This window comes from Pyxicephalus adspersus, chromosome 9, assembly GCF_032062135.1.
Source record: "Pyxicephalus adspersus chromosome 9, UCB_Pads_2.0, whole genome shotgun sequence".
NCBI classification, from domain to species: Eukaryota; Metazoa; Chordata; class Amphibia; order Anura; family Pyxicephalidae; genus Pyxicephalus; species Pyxicephalus adspersus.
In genome coordinates this window covers 11,390,786-11,412,692 of record NC_092866.1, presented here as the reverse complement: position 1 = coordinate 11,412,692, position 21,907 = coordinate 11,390,786, and the positions used below count along the sequence as shown (strand labels likewise).

Sequence of the window (21,907 nt, the reverse complement as noted above, 5' to 3'; positions counted from 1 at the left end):
TTTGCCATTATATGCTTTTGGTGTTTGAGTTTGTATAACTATCTTTACATTTTAATGTTTCTCTGTTTCCCTTTTAGAATCTGTTTATGACCTTCTCCCAAAGGAACTGCAGTTGCCCTCTACCCGAGAATCCACCATCGCCCCAATGAGTCAAACAAGTGGAGGTGAGGCTGGATCGCCTCCCCCGGCTGTAGTCGCTGCTGGTACGCATATCATTTCATTTTATCTTTTATAGGCGCGCCTTCGTTTTTGTTTTTCTCTTATTCCTCCTGCTTTTTTGTTTCCTTTTATTTTACTACTGGATGAAATGAGCAGTGCTGTCAAAGTTAGTATGTGATGATGAATAAAGAAAACAAACCTTGAAATAGCATTTTCCTGTGACTTATGTAATTCTTCCCCATGAACTTATTATTATTGTAAACTTTAATCCTCTTAGGTTGTAGTTGTAAGTTATAGTTGTAAAAGTTCTAGAAATGCCCAAATTCCATAAAAACTGGGTACCCTTTTGCCAAGGATTTAGGCCAAAGACTTTGCCAAAGACTTTCACAAACATTACAAATTTATATACTGAATGCTTACATTGTATTCCCTAATAAAAAAATTAAAGTGGGAAAAGTGAAAATGAACAACGTTTAAAGCAGTCTCCAAATACAGATAATTTCTAAATATAAAAATGTGTTACTATATACAACTTTGACTACCAGGTCAAATATAAACTCCTAATGTTCTTGGTTGTATTTTAATATTATACAACCCTTTCCTTTTGCTATAAATTATTTAGCATAAAAAGTTAAAAAATAAAAGCTAAAATGTTTCTTATGTTCAAAAAGCTGTTATCCTGAATTATTTGGATGTAACCATCCGTGTTATTTTCACATGCCACGCTTTTGTGTAATTGTCTAACCCTAGATTTATGCAGTTATCCTATTCCTATTTATTTCTATCATTATTACTCGATTAATTCTCATATATTCCTATATATTATTTAAGTTATATATTATATAGAATAGACATTTACTTTATTTTGTAAAGTGGCTGGTTGTAACATCCTTAAAAAAAATGAATTTATATTAGCTATTTGGTTTTAACCCTGATTTGAATATTGATTGAATATCAAGTCCTAAGATCATGAATAATGATACAATCATCTGGGTCTTATATATTGTACTTAATATTTATCTGATCTCCACTAAGAGGTAAAAGCCCGACCCAAAATCAAACAAGGCAAGTTCTCACATAAGCCATGGATACTATTGTAAATTGTAAGTATGACCCTTTGGAACTAAATTTTACACATTTACAACTCTTCTGATGACTGCCTAACTATCCACCCACCCTGGACCTCTCATTGCTTTCAGTTTCCAGTTAGAAAATTGAGGTCCTACAGTTGCTCCCCACTCCTCATGGTTTTCGTTGTAATTCAAAGATGCTGGAAAATGTAAACTGGAATTTATTGTTTTTCTTTGGATGTGACATGGCCACATCTAATTAATCCGCTCACTGCAGAGATAGGAGGAAAAAATGTAATGTAGTATGCAAACACATTTAGCCTTTGAAACCTAACTTCTATCTTTGCTTCTATACTCACTTTCTATATAAATATCAACCTTAATAGAATTTGTTTTTCTACCTTCTCTACTGCAGCTCCACAAAGCACCTTATTCTATATAATAACAAGTAGCTACCGCTGTGGAGTTATGCTGATGCCTTATTGATACCAGTCCACCAATCTTCATATATTCAAAATGTATTCCTGCAGAATAAAACAAATGAAAATCCCCACTGAGACATCTGCTGTCTTGTCCTTTCCACTTGGGACAAAACCTACCTATTTATATTGGATCAATCTCTGCATGCCTAATATTTTAATTACCTTGTAGTTGTTGCAAACAATTAAATTGATTTCCTTTTTTGGCAGAGAATTCTAAAGTCTGTGCATTGTCACATCTCAAAACTGCAGCTGTTTTAGTTTAATGAAAATAGCCCTAAACCTTTATATAGCGGGGTTACACGTGCTGCAAGGAATCTGCTTACATATGTGTGTATTCTGCCCTTTTTTTTATTGTATTCATTCATTTACAAATGGCCAGTTTTTTAAGCACAGCAGTTTAAATCCATTTGAAAACAGTGAACATTTAACTTTAACATCAAAATAATTTATGTATGAGCTATCCATGTTGAAAATATCTTCTAATCAACTTATTTTGGTATCTTTGGGGCTTGTTAGAGAAAGAAAAGGAGCTGGCTGTTAGTTATCGGTCTTTTGCGAAAAGTGCCAATGCTGCCCTTTTTAAAAACATGTTCACTGAATGGCGGTGTAACAAGATAAGACTGACTACATAGCACAGACCTATTTGTATTACTTTTTGCAGATTTGGATCTGCAATTGACTACTGGCCAGGTCTGCTTCAAATGACCTCTTTCATTCATGTTCTAATACAATGTTTTGGTCTCTGGTCTGGGTATCGATTTATAAGAATCCCTTGACAGACATCACAAAGCTGCTGTAAAAAAAAATGTCTTTCCACAGAGTCCCCAAAAAGCAGCAGAACCAAGTTTTTAAAAGCCTCTATGACACACGTTGTAGAAAGTTCAACCTGCCCACTCATCACTGGCAGAAAAAATAAAATTAAAGCTGGTATAAAAAGTGTAAGTATAGCAATTCTAAACCTCTAAATCTTTGGATGAATTTATAGATTAGGATGACAATCCCTTTAAACCTGGCAACAAATTAAAACTACTTCATCCCCACAGCTTTGTCAGGTTCAATCATTTCACAGTTGTTCCATATAAAATATAATACTTCACAGCGCTGCTCATTTTGCTATCCTGTGGCAGTAATACGTCTCCACATCTGTGGTTTTATTGTGTTATTCCAGGCTAAACACTTCGGCAAACTTGCTTTAAATGTTTTTTCCTGATCTTCAATACAATGTTTTTACTACGTATCGGATTCCCCCAAATTTCTGAAGTGCTGCCATCACACAATACATCCACAGATGACCCATGTCTCCTGTTTTGCTTGCTGACTTCTTTATATATAATACGAATAGCCTAATTCATTACATGGAATATATTGTCTGTTGCCTCAACGGTTCCAGCTAATCAAACCCAGGTCGGCACAAGTTAAAAATAACGGATCTTATTTACATTGGCTGCAGCCTGTGCTGGTAATTGCAGATTAATATTATCAGCTACGGTTATCGCATCGCTCGCATGGGTTGATTAACCTACTAAATCAGGGCTGACAGTTCAGTACAGTTTTAAGCTTGCGGGGAGAAAATAAAAGGTATTGCTTTTTTTTTTAGTTAAGTTTAAAGTAAACAGTGCATTTTACACAGTAGACTCTGAGCCTAAATGAAAGGAAGTGTTGACCTTGGCAGCACCGCTACACAAATGTAAACTTGTGTTGGCTTCTAAAAACAAAGCTATTTTGGTACACCTAGCTGTATTTCTTTAAATAGATTGAGGATATATATATATATGTATGTATATTATTCTAATATTTGGGCTTCCTTCTGTTTGCTAAGGAACATTCCATTCTGATATCAAGAGATTAAAATGCAACACCGGGTCAGAAAATAAACCCATTGGGTCAACTTTAAACAACTCATTGTTAGTAAGCGTTCATCAACATACATTTTTTTTGGAGTTTCAGATTCAGTAATGTTTTACTCAGTGTGGCTGTGCAATCTCTATTTCTATACTGCCAGAGCCACGAACCAAAGTTGTGAGCAAGTGTTCCCTAACTGTTGCTTATTGTAGTAGGGGAAATGCTAGAAAGATAATAGGAAAATTAACCCAACAAAACCACAAATGGTGATGGAACACACAGGTTACAAAAGTTCACAAAAAGATCAGTAAAGAGGACCTGTACTGTGGAAACAGTCACAGGCAAATAAAGGGCAAAGGACAAGTCTCCAGTATTGCCTGTTGTCTCCATCCAGATGTTATTAATATTTAACAGGAGTTTTATATATCGCCAACATATTACGCAGTGTTGTACATTAAACAGGGGTTGGAAATGTCAGATAGATACAGACAGTGACATAGGAGGAGGAGGAGAGGACCCTGTCCTGAAGAGCTTACATTCTAGAATATTTTTGCCATTACTGTCTTAGCATAATTTGATCTGCACTGTGTCTGTATCCAGGAACCCCCTCTCGATGGCAACAAGATATCCGAGCTTTCTTGCAACCCTCCCTCCACCCGAATTATATGGAAAGTGGTGGTGGGGAGAAATCAAGCAGCACAAGAAAGTTGAAAGAAGTAAAGATTTACAGAATGAATAATGAAAAGTAAGGGAGTTCCTTGCACAATAGCTCCTTATCCAGCAAGGAGAACAATAAGCAGCACAGTATTGAGCAAACCTGCTAGTAATTTCAATCTCAACAGCTGCTCAGTAACTTTTTCTAATCAGAATTCTATTAATTAGAACTTCCAGAACATAGCACACATTTATGTTATTTTGCAAAAATAATAAAACTTCATTGGATGTGATCAGTTGTTCATGTACACAATGTGACTTGTGTAGCTTTAGTTATTATAACTAATAAGTCTGAGTTATCTTCATCCACATAGAAACCCACAAATCAGCCATTTATGATTGGTGAGATACAAGAGAGAAAGAAGATTGTTCAAACTAGTGCTTAAGCTTATTTAATATGTTATTTTGAGTGCAGGTTTACTTTATCATTATTTTTAATAACATAAAGATGGACATCATCTATTACCTCTTCCATGATGCATGAGCTTAGTATAAGTTTTAATATTACAATGCAGCTGGAATTGTTCGGCTTTCTTGAAGGGCTTCTGGACAGATTTGTAGCCCCTTTGCACCTAATTTTTAGTGGTACCACCCCCTCCAGTTTTACTATAGAGGCTGCCAAGTCCTTAGGACCATAGAATGCTTGAACAAAATCTGGGATATTTGGGTTAGAAATAGCAGAAGAAAAGTGAAAACAGGGTTGTGATTTGAGCTTATGCTCCTAAGTGATAATTTACAGAATGAGAATTCTACATTGTTAAAACAAGTTGATTTGTTTTTGATCTTCTATCTTGTAGTCCATTCCCATCTTAACAATGCCCTCCAGGTTTAGAAAACACATATTTTTATGGCCATGTGTGATTTCTATTTGGCATATCAGATTACTAGTTTGGTATTTGAAATGTTTATTATATTCTTTTGGTGGACATCTGTGAGATCATTTTAATTTTACTGTGATTCTGATGGGGCCAATTAAGTTTTTGTTTTATTTGTTCCCTTCCAGATATCTCTCAAGTTCCAAGTAGAAAATATCCTTTAATAGGCTAGAAACCCCATAGAAATGTGTGGTCAGTGTGGGCCCTTGAAATACAAACCCCAGAGCTTGGTTTACAGTAATGGTAAAACCATCTATAATCTTTACAAAGGCTTCAAGCACAGAATATAAAATAGTAACGGCTTGTTGGAGTAAAAAGCTAAGAAGTGGAGGGTTCTGCCATACATGAAATCTATCGTACATGGTGCTTCCATAGATATTGGTTTAGTTCTGTACATCTTTGTACCTCACAAGCGTGTCAATACCCCTGAGGAAGCCTACATTGGTGGAAACGTGTTGGGTAAATCCATCACACGTATGCGAGCAATTAGTATAAATATGCCTAAGCTGGACTTTAAGGGCAAATGAATGTCCCATGAACTGCTACACTGGTCAATTACAAATTTTCTAGAGCCGTTTAATGACCATAACTTTGATACCTGTCTAAAATGATTGTGCCATTGAATTTTGTTTCTGTATCGTAAGTTAATGAATACACTTTTGCATGGCAAAAAAACCTTTGTTTGCCTATCTCTTGTTTATGAACCTTTAGTGTTTGGGGTTGGCAACATATAAATTTTAAACTATATCTGATACATTATGAACACCGACTGTTCTACCCTTTTTGTGATACCCTTCTCTGTACTTCATATGTTTGTTCAAAATGATATTCATGAAATTATTTATATTTGGCTGATTTAAAACAGCTGTGCAAAATAACAAAAATTACAAAATGTACACTATAAAATTAATTTACTTAATTATCAAGATTGCAAATATAGGGCAACACAGTGGCTCGGTGATTAGCCCTCTGGCCTTTGCAGCGCTGGGTTCCAGGTTCGAATCTTAGCCAGGACATATCTGCATGGAGTTTGCAGGTTCTCCCTGTGTTTGCATTGGTTTCCTCTCACATTCCAAAAACATGCAGTTAGTTTTTTTGGCTTCCCCCTAAAATCGACCATATACGTATTAAAGACATATGACTATGGTTTTGACATTAGATTGTCAGCCTCGTTGAGGGACAGCTAGTGACATGACTATGGACTTTGTACAGCTCTGCGTAATATGTTGGCACTATATAAATACTGTATAATAATAATAATGATTATGTTCCTAAAATTACATCAATTACAAATAAAGCAATGGCAAGAAATGTAAACGTAGCCTAGCATAAGATATATTTCATATTCAAAAAGAGGATAAAAGATCAACGTTTTGTAAAGAATAGCTGTAGAGGAAGTTCCTCTTCTTATATGTAATAGTGCCGCAGGAATGTATCCTAAAACGAAAATGATGAGCTTGAGAAGAAAAGGAGAAAGTGACAAAATGTATAAAAACAACTGAAAGTAGAAGTGGAAAAATATAATATTAGACAAAGTAAAAAATCCCTTCCCCATAAACTGAACCAACATGTGCAATCCTAAATCCATGGAGACTTTATTCTTTAAAAACAACTTCCATTTGCTAGGTGTGCAAACATACCAGTAGCCTAAATAAAATAAATGATCATAATCCTTTCCTAATGAGCTGTCAATAAAATGCAAATTTAAACTTTGTTTTCAAAATATCATTAATGAAGCCCTCATTTTCATCACTTGTCCTGGCTGCTGCTATGTGCAGAGATCAGCGGCACATAACAAGAAGGGCAGAGGGGTCCACTTACTCCACAATTGCAGCCAATTACAAGATCCGTGGTGACAGGAACTTTGACTTAATAGCTAAACCTGAGGCAACAGTCCAATAATTTTTGAATTCTGAAAACTAATATCTAACAAATGTAAATGAGTTGTTAACTGTAACGGGGTGGGTAATGGGGTCCTGTGTTTTAGGGTATGCATTTTTGAAACGGGAAGGGGTTTGTGAATGTACAAACTAAAATATTTTAGAGTGAATGTGGACTAAAACCCGTATGAATTTGACCTAAAAATTCCATGTGATAATTGGATTGCTTTTTTTTTTTTTTTTTGATATTTGCTGGGATGCTAGCTGTTTTCTCTATTAATACAGTTAACTTGCATTCTAGCTCCGCCACTCAGAGGCAGGCATCGTATGGTGGGTTGTGTGACTATGTCTGTCTATCAATAGTGAAGACAAATATTGCCAGAGACACTAAACCCATCCAAACTCACCCAGGGTATAGGTCGGTCTCGTTTTCAGACTTCTTCCTAAGCCTTTTATTTTATTTTTTTCAAAACTTTCTTTGTATTTTTTTTATTTTTTTTATTTTGAACAGTGGATTGATGATGAATGTTGGCAAAATGTTCATTTGATAATGTTTTTATCTCACAACATTCAAAACTAAAAAAAAAAAGACATAAGCCTAGAAAAATTAATTGGATATTGAAGTTATCATGAAGGATTTGTGGCCACTTTGCTTCTTGTTCTAAAATAAAATCAACAATATCAGCAGCATTGCAACTTAATTACCACCAGGAATCTGGTAGTTTATTTTACATTCATTCTGTTGTGATGTTTTAAGATTCAGCTTTAAAACGTTTGGTTGTAAAGCAAAATTAAGAAAAAAAATGCATTTTCAGTGTGATCAGTTCACGTTGTTACATAAGTTAAATATTTGCTACATATAAGCTAATATTCATTTATTGTACATTGACATGTAGCTAGCCAATCCTTTTTTGCATATTTCGAGCATTTTTAAATACATTATCAGATGCTTGGCTAAAAAATATATATATTTTTGCAATATTTAATATATATATTGTATATTAAAAATATATATTTATATATTTGTAATTTATTATAGGCTATTTACTCTTTGAGTGTATTTATATAAATATTTGCTAAAGGTTAATCCACAAAATCCGTATTTAAGTATGTATTTGCAAACTTTCTTTTTGCTTTATAAAGAGTCCATTTGTATTTAAATAATAATAAATAATATAGTCTGCATTATGTGGTGTGTGTATGTGTATATATATATATATATATATATATATATATATATATCATTGAACATATATTTGAGAATACAGATTTATCCCTCATGTAATACTGATTTTATTCATATATTTATTCTGGTATTTACCTTACCAGTTACTAATAAGTACATTTTTGTCAATATGACGTTATTGTATTAAAATATATAAATAGGTATCTGAAGAACATGTACGACAACCCAAAGTGGCTGCAAATCTGCTGAAACTTCAACTAAATTGTATCTCATTCAGATTGACACGAAAGCATTTTATTAATGCATGGCAACAAACACCCACAGCACCTCTACAGTATATGATTTTCTTTTAAATGTGAATGCTTTGAAAGTCACTGAATATTTTTTTGTTTCAGCTGCAAAGTTAACAAATGTGCACAAACAGTGTGTAAAATGGAACTGATAAAAAATAAAACAACTGCCAGCCTAATTTAAGCAATACGTGTATAGTATTTTAGTAACAGTGTCTCGTATGAGATTTGAATACCATAATTATAGCTTTATGATCCTCCTATCGCAGAGTACATATCTGTACCCTGTAAATATTCACAATTTTATGGCAGTTTTAAATCAATCTGAAGTATAATTATTGAATCTAAGCAAATAGCTGATTCACCTTTATTGTAATTTAGGTTAGACTCCATGCATTTATGTATTTGTTACCCGTTTGTGTTTTCAAGAAGCATTTTTATTTAGGAGTATGATTAAAATCATAGTAAACTAAAAGGTGTTTAGCTCTATAAATATTATATATATAAAAAATCCCTTCCCTAAGTGGTCTTACTGGGGACTTTGGTTTGCTTTATGGGACAGCAGAGAACAAAATTTGGTTTTGTCTCAGTGACCTGCATAGGAATATTCAGATGTAGTCAGTGTTCAAGATTTTTTTTTCTAAAATACTTAGGTTCCTAAACGTATCAGTTCCATTTTGCTTACAAATTAGTTTGTTTTTATACTATATTTTTTTCTTTTTTTTTTATGGTCGATGACTGGAATAATTAGCAGCTGTTTCTCATTTATTTTCTCATATTTTTATTCCAGGATTTGCCTCTGAAGCAGGGAGTGTCTGCATTAAAAATGACCTGTAGTTCTCTGCTTCATAGGTTAGAAACTTATTTTAATATTTTGTGGCTACAGACAGTCCCATTAAATAAAAAAAACAAACAAAAAACATAAACACTAATTAAATTGGCATTGAGTGTTTTGATTATTTCTGAGGGGTATTATATATTTTTTTCAATTTGACTAAATTATTTATTATTGGCAGAAAAATTTAAAATATGCTACTATTCATTTCATGGTGAATGGCACAGCCTAAATAAATTGGGCATTTTAAACCCGTGCCTTTGTGGGAATTTTATATTCCTTAAAGATTTTCCTTTTCTTTCCAAATTTCAACACTTTTGTGGAAAGTAAAGAAATTTTATATATTATTGGGGAAAAAAAACAGTCGCCTAATTCCATTGGGACTGCTGGCCATTACCGGTGAAAATGTGTGTATTTACTTTTGGATTGTACACTGCAGATGCCTCATCTTCCTCCTCTTCCACCATGGGCGGTGCTCGCAGTTCCTTTACCACCACTTCCAGTCCTTCTAATTACTCTACCTCACTCACCGATACCAAAGCTATGCAATCCTCTGCCACGAGGGTAAGTAAGCCAGGGGTAAGTGAACCGCTGTTAGCCAATAAAACAGGCCGGCAGCCGACCGCACCATTGAAATGGACGGTCCTAAACATTTCTCCACCCCCGGAAGACCTGCTGGATAGCAGTCAGATGTCCTGCCAAGATGAAGGGGGTGGACTGGAGTCTGAGCAGAGTGGCAGCATGTGGACAGAAGACTCCATGTCTAATTTCAGCAACATGAGTTCCCACTCATACAATGATAACAATGAGGTCCCACGTAAGTCACGCAAGCGAAACACGAAGCAAAAGCCCGGGGCCAAGAGACGAGATTCCAACATGGACGTTTTTGATGCAGACAGCGCCAAAGCTCCACATTACGTACTCTACCAGCTCACCTCGGACAACAAAAACAGCTCCCAGACTGGAAATGGGTTGGTATTCGTGTTTACTACATCCTCTCTCTATCCTGTCGGTACTTACTGCTATTCATTTATACTTCGTACTGCAGCGCTGGATTATATAGTTCATCCAAATTGATGTTTAAGGCTTTAATGAAAATTTAAATTTTTAATAATATATCATTTCTAGTACCAATAAAAATACATTGCATACCCTGAAATGCTTCTGCGGTACGAAGGGCTTTAGTGTCCTAAAAGCTTTTCAGTGATTTCCAATCTAGCTGTTGATTGTATTGACTTTTTTTTCCCTTTTTTTTTCCTTTTTTATTTTTTTTAATTGCAAAGTCTCTGTGATTATCAGACTTTTAATAAATATTTAGGCTTTCTCTAATCTATAAAAATCTTATATAATATTTCAAGCTAGATGGAACATGATGAGTTAGATCTTCCGTTGGCTTCTTATGTATCTTTTTTAGCAAGATATTCACATTATCAAGTTACCTACACCCTCATCTTCCATGGTAGTTAAGAAATTTTTAATATTGCCGTTTGGCTTTTCATTTTGCATGACTTAGAATGCAAAAGAGAAACTTGGCATGTTTTATGGCTTCTCAATGATAGTGATAAGGGAGCAAAATCAGAAATTTATAAGTAGCAAGATATATAATAAGCCAATGGTGTATTTAACCATCACAGCTCTTTGTTTTAATAGGACTTTATTTAGCTGTAAGCCATACATAGTAGAGACATCTGTTTAGTAAACTTTACAAATGTTTGTGATGGTAATCAGTTCATGTGTCAATATTAAATATCTTTCTTTAGACCGTTCTGCCTCAGTCCCAGAGGACTGTTTTATTGTACAGTGTTCTTTTAGCCGGTTGCAACACCCGACACTTTTTAGTAGCCACCCGGTTGTTTTTAGTTGGTTCCTGATGAGTTGGGTGACAATACAAGGGCTGCCACCAACCTACAGCTTCTTCCTAACCAGCTTAAAAAAATTTCTGGGTGGAACCATACAACTCTTAAGTATCATAGTCTCAGGAATCATCTGTAGTAAAGGGGTGGGCTGCTTTAACTTCCCATAGTACAGGTTAAGTAAATATACACTCACCAAATCAACTAGATAACCACTTTGCTACTGTCTGAAAAAGAAGAATACAATACTTTTCCTCTTTTTGATGTTCTCAGTAACACAAAACTTAAAGGCAGTGGGAGTTTGCATACCAATTGTGGAACTCCCATAGAGAGCCCCCTTTTGATGACTTTAACAATGTCCAAGGCCAACCTTATAGAGAGAACATATTCACGCTGAGTCAATAAGGTTGTTAGGACCATTCACCTATGGTGTCATAAACCAGGGTTGTCTCTGTGAGCAATACGAATGTTCATAAGAATGCAGCTAATGAATTTATAGGGAGGCCATGTTATTGGTAACTATTTTATTAGCTCTGTTATTTGTCCTAACTGTGCAGCATATCCAGTCAGTATGAACTTAAGAATTTGCCAAATACATAACACAGAATATTTTAAACATTTGACTATGTATTTGTGATATCCAAGCAACATGGTGGTATGGCAGCCATGTTTAAAGCTCTACTGACACATGAGCATAGTTGGTAATCCGACTGTGTTTATTAAAGTGTCAGATATGTTAAATCTGATAAAACTGCTCTTGATGGTAGGTAGATTATAAAGGAGCCTTGATCATTGTTTTATTTTTTTTTTTTTTTTACTCCAGAGGAACCCTTAAAATAATCAAGTGTCAGGGAGCCCCTGCTATATTAAACCAATGGGAAAAAAATATTTGTATAGCTTGCCAATGGGAAGAATACCCCCTTACAGTAGTGGCCAGAATATCACCTTTACAGATAGCTAAAAAGGTTCTTGGTTTTTTGCAGCCGGCTATTCCAAATGGTGTTGGCCCCAGAACTATGCAGGCACTATCTTTTGGGAGGTCAATCAACCACAGCTTAAAGAACTTCTGGCAACTTCTGGAGGAACCCTATGGTTCCATGGAAACCTGGTTGAGATAGGCTGATATAGAGGTACTTAGAGTTCAAGGTCAGCCCTGTAAGAGCATATGCTTACTTTAATTTGTTCTGCCAATGGCAGGCACAGAAGGGAGCACTATAACTGTTTCTATGAGTTTCAGAGTAAGCAAAATTTTAGGACCAGCAAATGCAAAGCCCCAGACTAAAGACTTGATATTCTATTTCTGCCCCTATTTTATCAAACATCCATTAAAACTTACCAACACATTATGGGGTTCCTAAATGCCCCTATTTTTAGAGTTTGTATCTCAGAACAGGACCAGTGTTTTACAATATTTGATGATAAGAAATCCTTTTGAATGGGACATGCTTTGTCACTGCATTGACAATACAGTATTGTGGTACCAGGGTTTTTTTTTGCCTTCCTCTGGATCAACTATATCCTTAGGGTTTTATATCTGGGGTATGTTTATTTCCCTAGTGGTTGAACTTAATAGACATATGTCTTTTTTTCAACCTAACTATGTAACACTGAAACTTCGTATTAGTCCATAAGGTACATAGTACTTATAAAAGTGTAGAGTGGGAGGAAACTTATTTCTAACATATGTGGGACTAGTAATATTACAGTGGCACAAAGTGCCCTGTTCTCCAATGATTTGACTAGTCTTCTGTAAATATCATATTCCCATGAATATAATCCATTTCCTAAAACAGATGCCCTTTTTTGCAGATTAGTAATTTTAGTATATTCATATTTTGGTTTATAGTAATCTTTCTAAGCATAGAGCTCATTGTGCTTTTATTTTATTCAGAGCACCAGACACTCAAAAAGGAGGGAAGAAGAACCCTGTGTTATGTGAACAGTTTCCTAGTAAGAGCGAGGGAAAAGAATTGAAGATAGTGGTGCAGCCAGAGACTCAACATCGTGCAAGATACCTGACAGAAGGAAGCCGCGGTTCTGTCAAAGACCTCACACAGCAGGGATTTCCTACAGTTAAGGTAAGAGTATGGATATTCATATTTGAACAGTGGTGAATCTTTACAGTCAGAGGTGGTTGCAGCTTGGTAGAAACATGAGGCCAGACTCTGGGGGGTACCCGGAATTGACATTTATATTTAAATTAGAATGCCTACTTATCAGGGTTGAGACTGGGTTTATCCCTCCTTCTGGACTGCATATGCAGTTGGGGTAATCTGACTTGCCTGTTTTTTAGGTGTTTAGCACATTTGTAAATAATTTGGGAAAAGCTCAGCTATTGTGCTACGTACACACATCAGGCAATTTCAGTCTGATTATCACCTCAGGGCTAATATCCGTGGATCTGTCGGGAATGATTGTAATGAAAGTGAAGGGGAGAGAGCGCAGCAGGGTGCTGCTCCGTCGTTCTCCCCCTCCCCTCTCCATAGAGCAGAATGGTGCTGTATGTACATCACTCATTCATGCATCGTGCAGTCTTTTGGTGTTGGAAAGGATTGTGAAAGATCCTTTCCAACGACAAATATTGCACATGTGTACGCAGCCCTATTTAAAGCTACCTACTATCTACAAGTGCTAAATTTTAAATATGTAATGCAATATTTAACAAATAAAAGCAATACAATCATTTGCTAACTCTTTATTTGTATATTACTGCACATCCTCATCATAAACAGAAACACTTTATTTTCTGCAATATACCATAATCCCAGAGCAAATTTAGAATAACATTTTCTCTTTTCATATGCTTGTAAAGCTGGCTGTACACAGAGTTCCCTCATCCCCAAATTATACAGAAAAGATATTGATATTAGGGGTATTGATATGTGTAGAATTAATTTCATTTCGGTCTAGTTTATATTGGATTGAAAACTGACTGAATTAACTAAAGTCTGTTTGAAAATTCCTACACTATCATGTCATAGTTGATCTGTTAGGTACATAAGAAAAAAAAATCAGCTTGCATGATTCAATTAAATTTTCTCACTCCTCCTTTTTTTATCTGTGTTGGCCATCACTACGTTGAAATGGAAGAAGTCTTTCACACATTTCCTATTTTGTACAAGGTAGATGATACACCAGAGTTGCATGTGAATCAGATTTGACAGTAATCACACTTCCATTTGCTAGTACATTGAAGTGTCTGGACAAAATAAAATCATATTCAGTAAATACTTTCAGATTTTTGTTTGTTTTGACTCAAAAACTCTACAGAAAAATACCTGTTTATCTTTAAAAATCCAGTAAGCTCTTAACTCTCTTTCACTGGGCAGCTCAGTGGCTCAGGGGATAGCACTCCGGCCTTTGCAGGGCTAGGTCCCAGGTTCGAATCCTAGCCAGGGACACTATGTGCATGGAGTTTGCAGGTTCTCCCTGTGTCTGCGTGGGTTTCCTCCCACATCCCAAAAACATGCAGTTAGGTAAATTGACAGTTAGTTACATGACTATGGACTTTGTACAGCGCTGCGTAATATGATAGTGCTATATAAATACTGTGTAATAATAATAATAATAAACTGTTTGAGAACTTGGCTTGGGATTTCAGTGCAGCAAAGATAGACACTCCCTGGATTTCTGGCAAAATTATTAAAAAAATACCAGTAATACTTTATAATATAAAAGTTTTGAACTTTATTTTTATGCTGAAGAATAGTAACAATGGCAACACATGGGGGAACACAAACGCATTCCAGTCCTGCAGTGACAAACATGGTGTAGGGCACATTATTCAGTGCATGATGTCTGCAGCAGGAAATCTTGGAAGTCCACACAACTGCTCAGCAATTGGGAATACCCTTCTCAGTCTGCCTGCCGTCACTTCCTACCAACTGCAATTTTTGGTACAGTTACCCCAATAGCCATTACAATCAGCTCCTTTACTACCTCCAGCCTCCAGTGTTCTCCCTCCTACACTGTCCATTTACCACCCTGCACTGCCTTACTTTCCTTTCTCCCTCCAGCTCCATTGTTCTACCTTGGCATCAATATCTGTACAAGCTTGGGCTACTCAAACCTGCTATACTCAACTTGTAACCTTACCCAATGTTTCTCTCCTGCCCTCTTGCTCAAACCCTAATTGCAATTCCCCTTTTTTGCCTGTCTGTCACCCTACCTGCCTCACCACTGTAGTTAATGCTCTCACCTCGTCCTCTGAGCCCCTGATTCCCCCCCCCCTAAAAAAATTGGAGACCCTAGCTCCTCCACACACCTCCATTCAATGCTGCGGACCTCCTCCTCTCCTTGTCCCACTTTTCGTTTTCTGCTTCTCCACATCCTTAATATTGAATAATGGATTGTGCCCATTCCATTTGATCCCCCCCATCTCACGCTGCTCTGCCCCTTCACATTCTCACCATTACATCTAATGCTGCTGTTCTCTGTTACCCACCCCTAAACCAATTGCTGCAGGCCCCTGGTCCACAATACCTTATCCAATATTATAGCCCTTCTGTTATCACACCCCCAATCCAGTGCTACTGTCCTCCACACTACATTCTTCACCACTCCCCAAACGTTCAAATTCTGAAACAGGAAAACATTTGATAGTACACTTTAAAGAAGGAATCATGAAAGAGGACAAGGGTCTGAATATGAAGCAGGTAATGTGGGAAAAGGAATGTATTACTTTTGTAGGGGGTATGGGTTATTTTACCATGTCTTCAAGTTTAAATAGTGCCTTGTCTGTGTCCTGTAATGTGTGTGTGCCCTGTGCTCCTAATACTCATTAGCAAGGAACATAATTGTCAGACTCTATTATTCTGTTCCAGCTGGAAGGTCATAATGAGCCTGTGGTGCTTCAAGTCTTCGTAGGCAATGATTCTGGTCGAGTGAAGCCACACGGATTCTACCAAGCCTGCAGAGTTACCGGCAGGAACACGACTCCTTGCAAGGAGGTGGACATTGAGGGCACCACAGTCATAGAGGTCATGCTGGACCCCAGCAATATGATGACTCTTGCGTAAGTAACCAACATACCAGTATCACCTGCCTCTGGGAGAAATGAAGGCTGTGCCCTCCATGTGACAGTTTTATGTCACATGTGCCATGTGTGCAGGGTGCATGGGATGTCTTTTATCACACTCTTTTATCTGAAATGCAGAAATACCAGATTCTATCACCAATGAACTGTAGAAAGAATGCAGACCTTCCTGAAATGCTGCCTGCAATGAAAAAAAACTTAAACTCACCCAAGACTTTTGTACTGCCTTCTCCTGTGGTCATATATTTCATGTTATCTGCAAAATCTTCATTCACATTCAACTGCAGGGAAAGTACAGAAATAAGCAATAACTGGATGTATGTTTAGAAGAGAACCTGTAGTGATCACCAGGACAAACATAGATGGCACTGAAAACTTAACCTTTAGGGAAAGTGAGGATTTGCATACCAATGGAAGGGATTACATTAATTAAAAGCATAGCATCACACTCACTTTACATGAGATTCCATGCTTTTGTTGTCTTCTATCAAAGTCTTTCTCTCTTCTTTTGCCACTGCCTTCTTATTTTCCTTAAATTGTTGAAGCAAGTGCAGAATACTTTCCTGCCACAATGTTTATGTGGTGTTGGATGTTGAATGGTTCTAAACAATTCTAGTTCACATATCTGCTGCAAAAATATTGTACAGGCAGCAAAGTGTTAGTCATTCTCTAATTAAAACATGATCTAACGTTCCATAAACCCTCATGCTCTTGTATGACTCTATTTTAATCGTGTTTCACAGTGTGGATTGCGTTGGGATTCTAAAGCTTCGGAATGCAGATGTTGAAGCTCGGATAGGTATAGCTGGTTCCAAGAAGAAAAGCACACGGGCCAGGCTCGTCTTCCGAGTTAACATTCCTCGGAAAGATGGCTCAATTCTGACAATACAAACCCCTTCGTCACCAATTCTCTGTAGTAAGTGGAATTGCTGGTCTCTTTCTCTCATATGTACTAATACTTAATTATAATTCAAATATTATATGTAAAGTTTGATACTTGACCTGGCATATTCAGTGGGAGATTATAGTGAAACCTGCTAATTTTTTTCATCTAGGTGTTTGCTTTAGAGTTTCTGTCTACCACTTAAATTTATCAGATATTTGAGAATCTAAAAACCCTAGGTTGGCATTTCGGTTAAAAATACTAAAATTTTCAATGGTCCTTGCCATCCCTACCATTATTATTAATAAACATGATTTATATATTGACAACATTTTACACAGCGCTGTACATTAAATAGGGGTTGCAAATGGCAGACATTTACAGGCAGGGACACAGGAGGAAGAGAGGACCCTGCCCCAAAGAACTTACAATTTACCATATGGAAAGCCTCATAATAAAATGTCAGTTCAGCTATTGAGAAACATACAAATAGGAAGGAAGAGAAGACTGTCGATAGGTTTATCAGTTTGCTGCTTTTTCCTATACTGTCCTGTCACTGATCTGTGTAGGGACAAAATTTGTAAACGTTTGTGAAATGTAGCAGCAGGCAAACCAGGTTTCCTGGCCTTCCATTTGGCTGTATTGTATGCAGAGCTGTGTGAATCTCCGGATCAATACAAATACAATTTGTCAGCTTACCATTATGCATTTAGATGTTTTACTGTTTATCTTGAGGCGTAGCCCATATATAAATAGTATATTGATAAAAGTAAAAACATGAGCAATTGTACCACAAAATGTACCCAAGAACCAGACAGACCCTTTTAGCAAACTGTGATATATGCTGTACACTAATAGCAGAGGTGGTAAAGTCTGCTATGAACTCTTTTTCAGATTCTAGGGGTCTCTGAAAACTAGCTTTCTTTCACATCCCTACTCCTTGACAACATGATAGTGAAAAAGGGCTACACATACATATTTGGATATTAAGTGAAGCACCAATATAACGTTTATTCTTTCCTGTGTAGCTCAGCCTGCTGGAGTACCAGAGATTCTGAAGAAGAGCCTGCACAATTGCTCAGTTAAAGGGGAGGAAGAGCTGTTTCTAATTGGAAAGAACTTCCTGAAAGGAGCCAAAGTTGTGTTCCAAGAAAACATTGCTGGTTCGTTTCTTTTTGACTATATTATTTATTTCATCATATTTGGTTGTTGTGATCACCGACTGAATCCTACTTTTAAGCTGTCTATTAGCCTTCCTGTACCAGCTGCTAGAATATGCACAATCTAGCGATCCCACAATAATTGTGGGACAAACATGCATAATTCCACATTTGATGAGGACAGTAAAAGTACGTGGTAGACCAATTCCCAAACCCTCTTGTTATGACCAAACCCTTTCCAGTACTAACAGTCGAAGCTTTGGCAGTTCCTAATTATGCAAAAACTTGCCGTCCCCTTCCAATTGACCAGTATTGAGCCATCAAGAATTTGGGGTAAGGCTTCACAGCAAACATTGACATCAACTTGTTCCTGCTTTGCCAGATGGGAACTGGCCTTAATGAGAGAATCCTCGAGGCTGCTGCAGATGTTTTGGTTTGTGACAAGTTTACTTTATTTTGCTGCATGTAATGCTTTTGGCATCATTACACACTTTTTAACCAGTATCATGTTATTTTGTAAGACCAACTGGGTTCCTCAGTTTGGCATTAAGCCACAGAAACCAGATTTATATTAACTGATATGGCAGTACTGGGTTATACTGGGTTACTGTAGATCATTATTGCTTTTTTTTTTTTTTTTTTTTTTTTTTACTGGTCCATGAAAAGCAGCCAGGAGCATGGATGATGGTACAGGTAATTAGTAATTGAGTATTTAGTTAGCTTGTCTTGGAGAGTTGGGGTTCTTAAAACAATTTGCAACTAATTATTGCAACTAATTTTGCTTGAACAATGTTCTCTTCTTCCAGATCATCTCATTTCCTTTTGCAGCTTTAATCGGTGTAACTTTTTTCCATTTACCATAACATTGATATGTGTGTACATTTGGGTGGTATAGGGACATGTGATATTGCTGCCTGGGGTAAGGAAATGTAAATGTCTCTTGCAGGGTTCTAGGTTCCTGTAATGATGAAAATGTGCATGCCCAAATCCAGGGCACAATATAATATACGTTTGTGTGTTCTCTCTGTTTAGATGACAGTTCATGGAAAGCTGAAGCGGAAATTGATATGGAGCTATTTCACCAGGTAAATATACAGTTTCGGACAATTCTGTGCTGGAAGCTCACGTTAGAGGTTGTGAAACTTTCTAGCATTAATTTCTTAAAGCAAATCCTATAATACATGCTTCCTAAATAACTGGTGATTTCATTAATTTTGAGCAATATATATATATATATATATTTATATTTATATACTATATATATATATATATAGTACCATTTTTGGTGATAAAGGTTTTGAAGCATCTTTGTTGCCTCACCTTAAAACCTTAACCACAAAATCAAAACTGCTCCATACAACAGAAGAGTGTCAATACTTGCCTTCCCCATGCACTTCAAAACCAAACTCTTGTGTCCAGCACTTCAAACATATGTCTGGGTGTAGCACAGTAGTGACGACTTTTGTGATTTCCTGAGCTTGACATTTTTTTTCTTGTTTAGAACCACCTTATTGTGAAGGTTCCTCCTTACCATGACCAGAACATCACTTCCCCAGTCTCCGTTGTGATGTTTGTGGTGACCAACGCAGGCCGATCTCATGAAGTTCAGCCTTTCACATACACTCCAGATCCATGTGAGTACCTGCTTCAGTTTTTATTAAAAATGAATGCAAGAATCCTTTTTTTATCAGTCCATTACCCAGTGCAGTGTAAATGATTATCTGTTTGTGACAGTGGCTAAAAAAAAGTACCACTTTGGAATGCCAGCATAGTTTTATAAACACCAAAAGCCAGTTACATACATTACACTAGGACATAATATTCTTTTGTTTAGATATTTATGATGCCACACACAGACAGCATCAAAACATTCAGGCAACCCTTTCACATCTCAAAAAAAATCCAGCCAACTGCACCCCAAAATAGAAGTGGCTAGATACTTATCTCTCCAATGCATAGAAATGGGACAGTATCTTTGAGGGACCCCACTTTTCCACCTTATGCCATTGCTCCCCCACCTTTTAATATTTACCCCTTCATTACTCTCCTGCCATTCCTTCCTTCATCAAAGTTGGTACCAAATGTAAAGTGTCAGCTGCTGCCTGGAGGGAGCAGTGACATCAACCACTCTGTCATGTGACAGTGCTCAGACCTAGAAATTAGACGCTAGACCCAGACGCTATCACATGGGAGGATGTTAAATGCTACTCTATAATGGAGTCCTAGCTAAGGGGAGAGAAGGAATCGCAGGGGATCAAAAGGGGCCTTTTCACAGAAACGGTCATTTTGATCTCAAACAGACATTAAATCTATTTCTTAGGGAAAGATTTTTACGCTCATGTGTTTTTTTTTTCTTTAGTGTGAAAAAACAATGCAAAAGGAAAATGTGAAATGTTTTGTTTGTAGTATTTCTTGTCCAGACCTCCTCTGACACCAGTGATATGACCACTGGCAGAGCTTTTAAAATGCACTGGCCTTTTCTGTTGGCTTTTAAGGTAGTCAGTCACAACAATGGGCATTTATTAGGTTGCAGAAAGGGACTGAGCAGTGCTTCAGACTGGGAAGATGGAGTGTAAAGTTAATTATATTTTTTATGTTATCCTAATGCTCATTTTCTTTTTTTAATGTGTGTTTTGTACTGGTCCATCTGAACAATATGTAGAACTATATCTTTGGCTGTGTCTGCTCGGAGATACTGTGCCCTTTTCTGGTCATTTGCACATGCAGACAGCAGTTCCAGTAAATCCATTCTTCTGTTGGGACAGCACAAACTAGCAGCAGGTTATAATTTAATGTCAGGCATTCAGCAGAGGAGCGTTCAGTAAACTTTACCAGTGTCGTCAGCAGCTAGGTTTTGGCCTCTGTATTTGTTTGGTCTTAGCTATGTACTTAATTTTTTCGCTTCCATTGACAGCCATTCCAAACCTTCTTATAAAGAAAGAGATTTCCAGCTCCGCACAGACCTGTACTTTTGAAGACTCTATGAAAGGTATTCATCTGCTTCTTTATGTAGCTTTCATATTGATTCAAAAGTTCACTTCATTTTTATGTGTTTTATATCCACCTAAAACAAACCCTCGGTCAGCATTAGCTTGGTTAACTGCTATTTCTGTGCCATAGCAGGCCCCTCTTGGAGGTTCAAGAGTGCAGAGTGCACCAGGAACCCAAGAATCCACTGTATGGTAACCTAGTCTAGTTGCTGTGGCCTGCTCCCTTCTTTTTACCCTGCTGAATTTTGGTCAATTACAGGAAGTAGTAGAGAGGGCAGTGCTTTAGACTATGGGAGCTGGTTTATATGTCCATCCTGACTTTTTGGGCTCTACCAGAATGATAAAATGACCTGCAGGCACTTGATATGACATGGAAGTGGCAGTTTATTAGTTAACTATGACCGCAGTTATATTGTAACTGAGACAGTAGTTAACCAATAAAGAAAAACAAATTTGATCTGAAAGGCACTGCAATTACAATATAAAATATTTAGGATTTATTCTATTTTTTACCTTTTCCTATGAGTTTTTTATTCTTGGTCAGTTGCTGTTGGTTTTAAAGGTGCCAATAAAATGTTAGATTTATTACACTAGGAGGTCAAGCACAAATTAACATATTTTATTAGAAGTTGATGCTTTACACGTGTTTCCAT

General features: G+C 36.7%; 1 protein-coding gene across 6 annotated transcripts in view; it reads left to right on the top strand.

Moving 5' to 3' along the window:
• NFAT5 (nuclear factor of activated T cells 5) overlaps positions 1-21,907 on the top strand; it is an 81,682-nt gene that overhangs the window by 41,889 nt on the left and 17,886 nt on the right. For 3 of the 6 annotated variants that reach the window (XM_072422570.1, XM_072422571.1, XM_072422573.1), the window contains exons 2-10: positions 78-203; positions 9,773-10,304; positions 13,078-13,264; positions 16,010-16,200; positions 16,965-17,137; positions 18,133-18,267; positions 19,297-19,349; positions 19,766-19,898; positions 21,179-21,253. In XM_072422570.1, coding sequence (XP_072278671.1) covers positions 78-203; positions 9,773-10,304; positions 13,078-13,264; positions 16,010-16,200; positions 16,965-17,137; positions 18,133-18,267; positions 19,297-19,349; positions 19,766-19,898; positions 21,179-21,253 — 1,605 coding nt within the window. Of the gene's footprint in view, positions 1-77; positions 204-2,177; positions 7,441-9,288; positions 9,351-9,772; positions 10,305-13,077; positions 13,265-16,009; positions 16,201-16,964; positions 17,138-18,132; positions 18,268-19,296; positions 19,350-19,765; positions 19,899-21,178; positions 21,254-21,907 lie in introns of those variants that run through there. The other 3 variants (XM_072422575.1, XM_072422574.1, XM_072422572.1) reach the window with 3 other exon arrangements.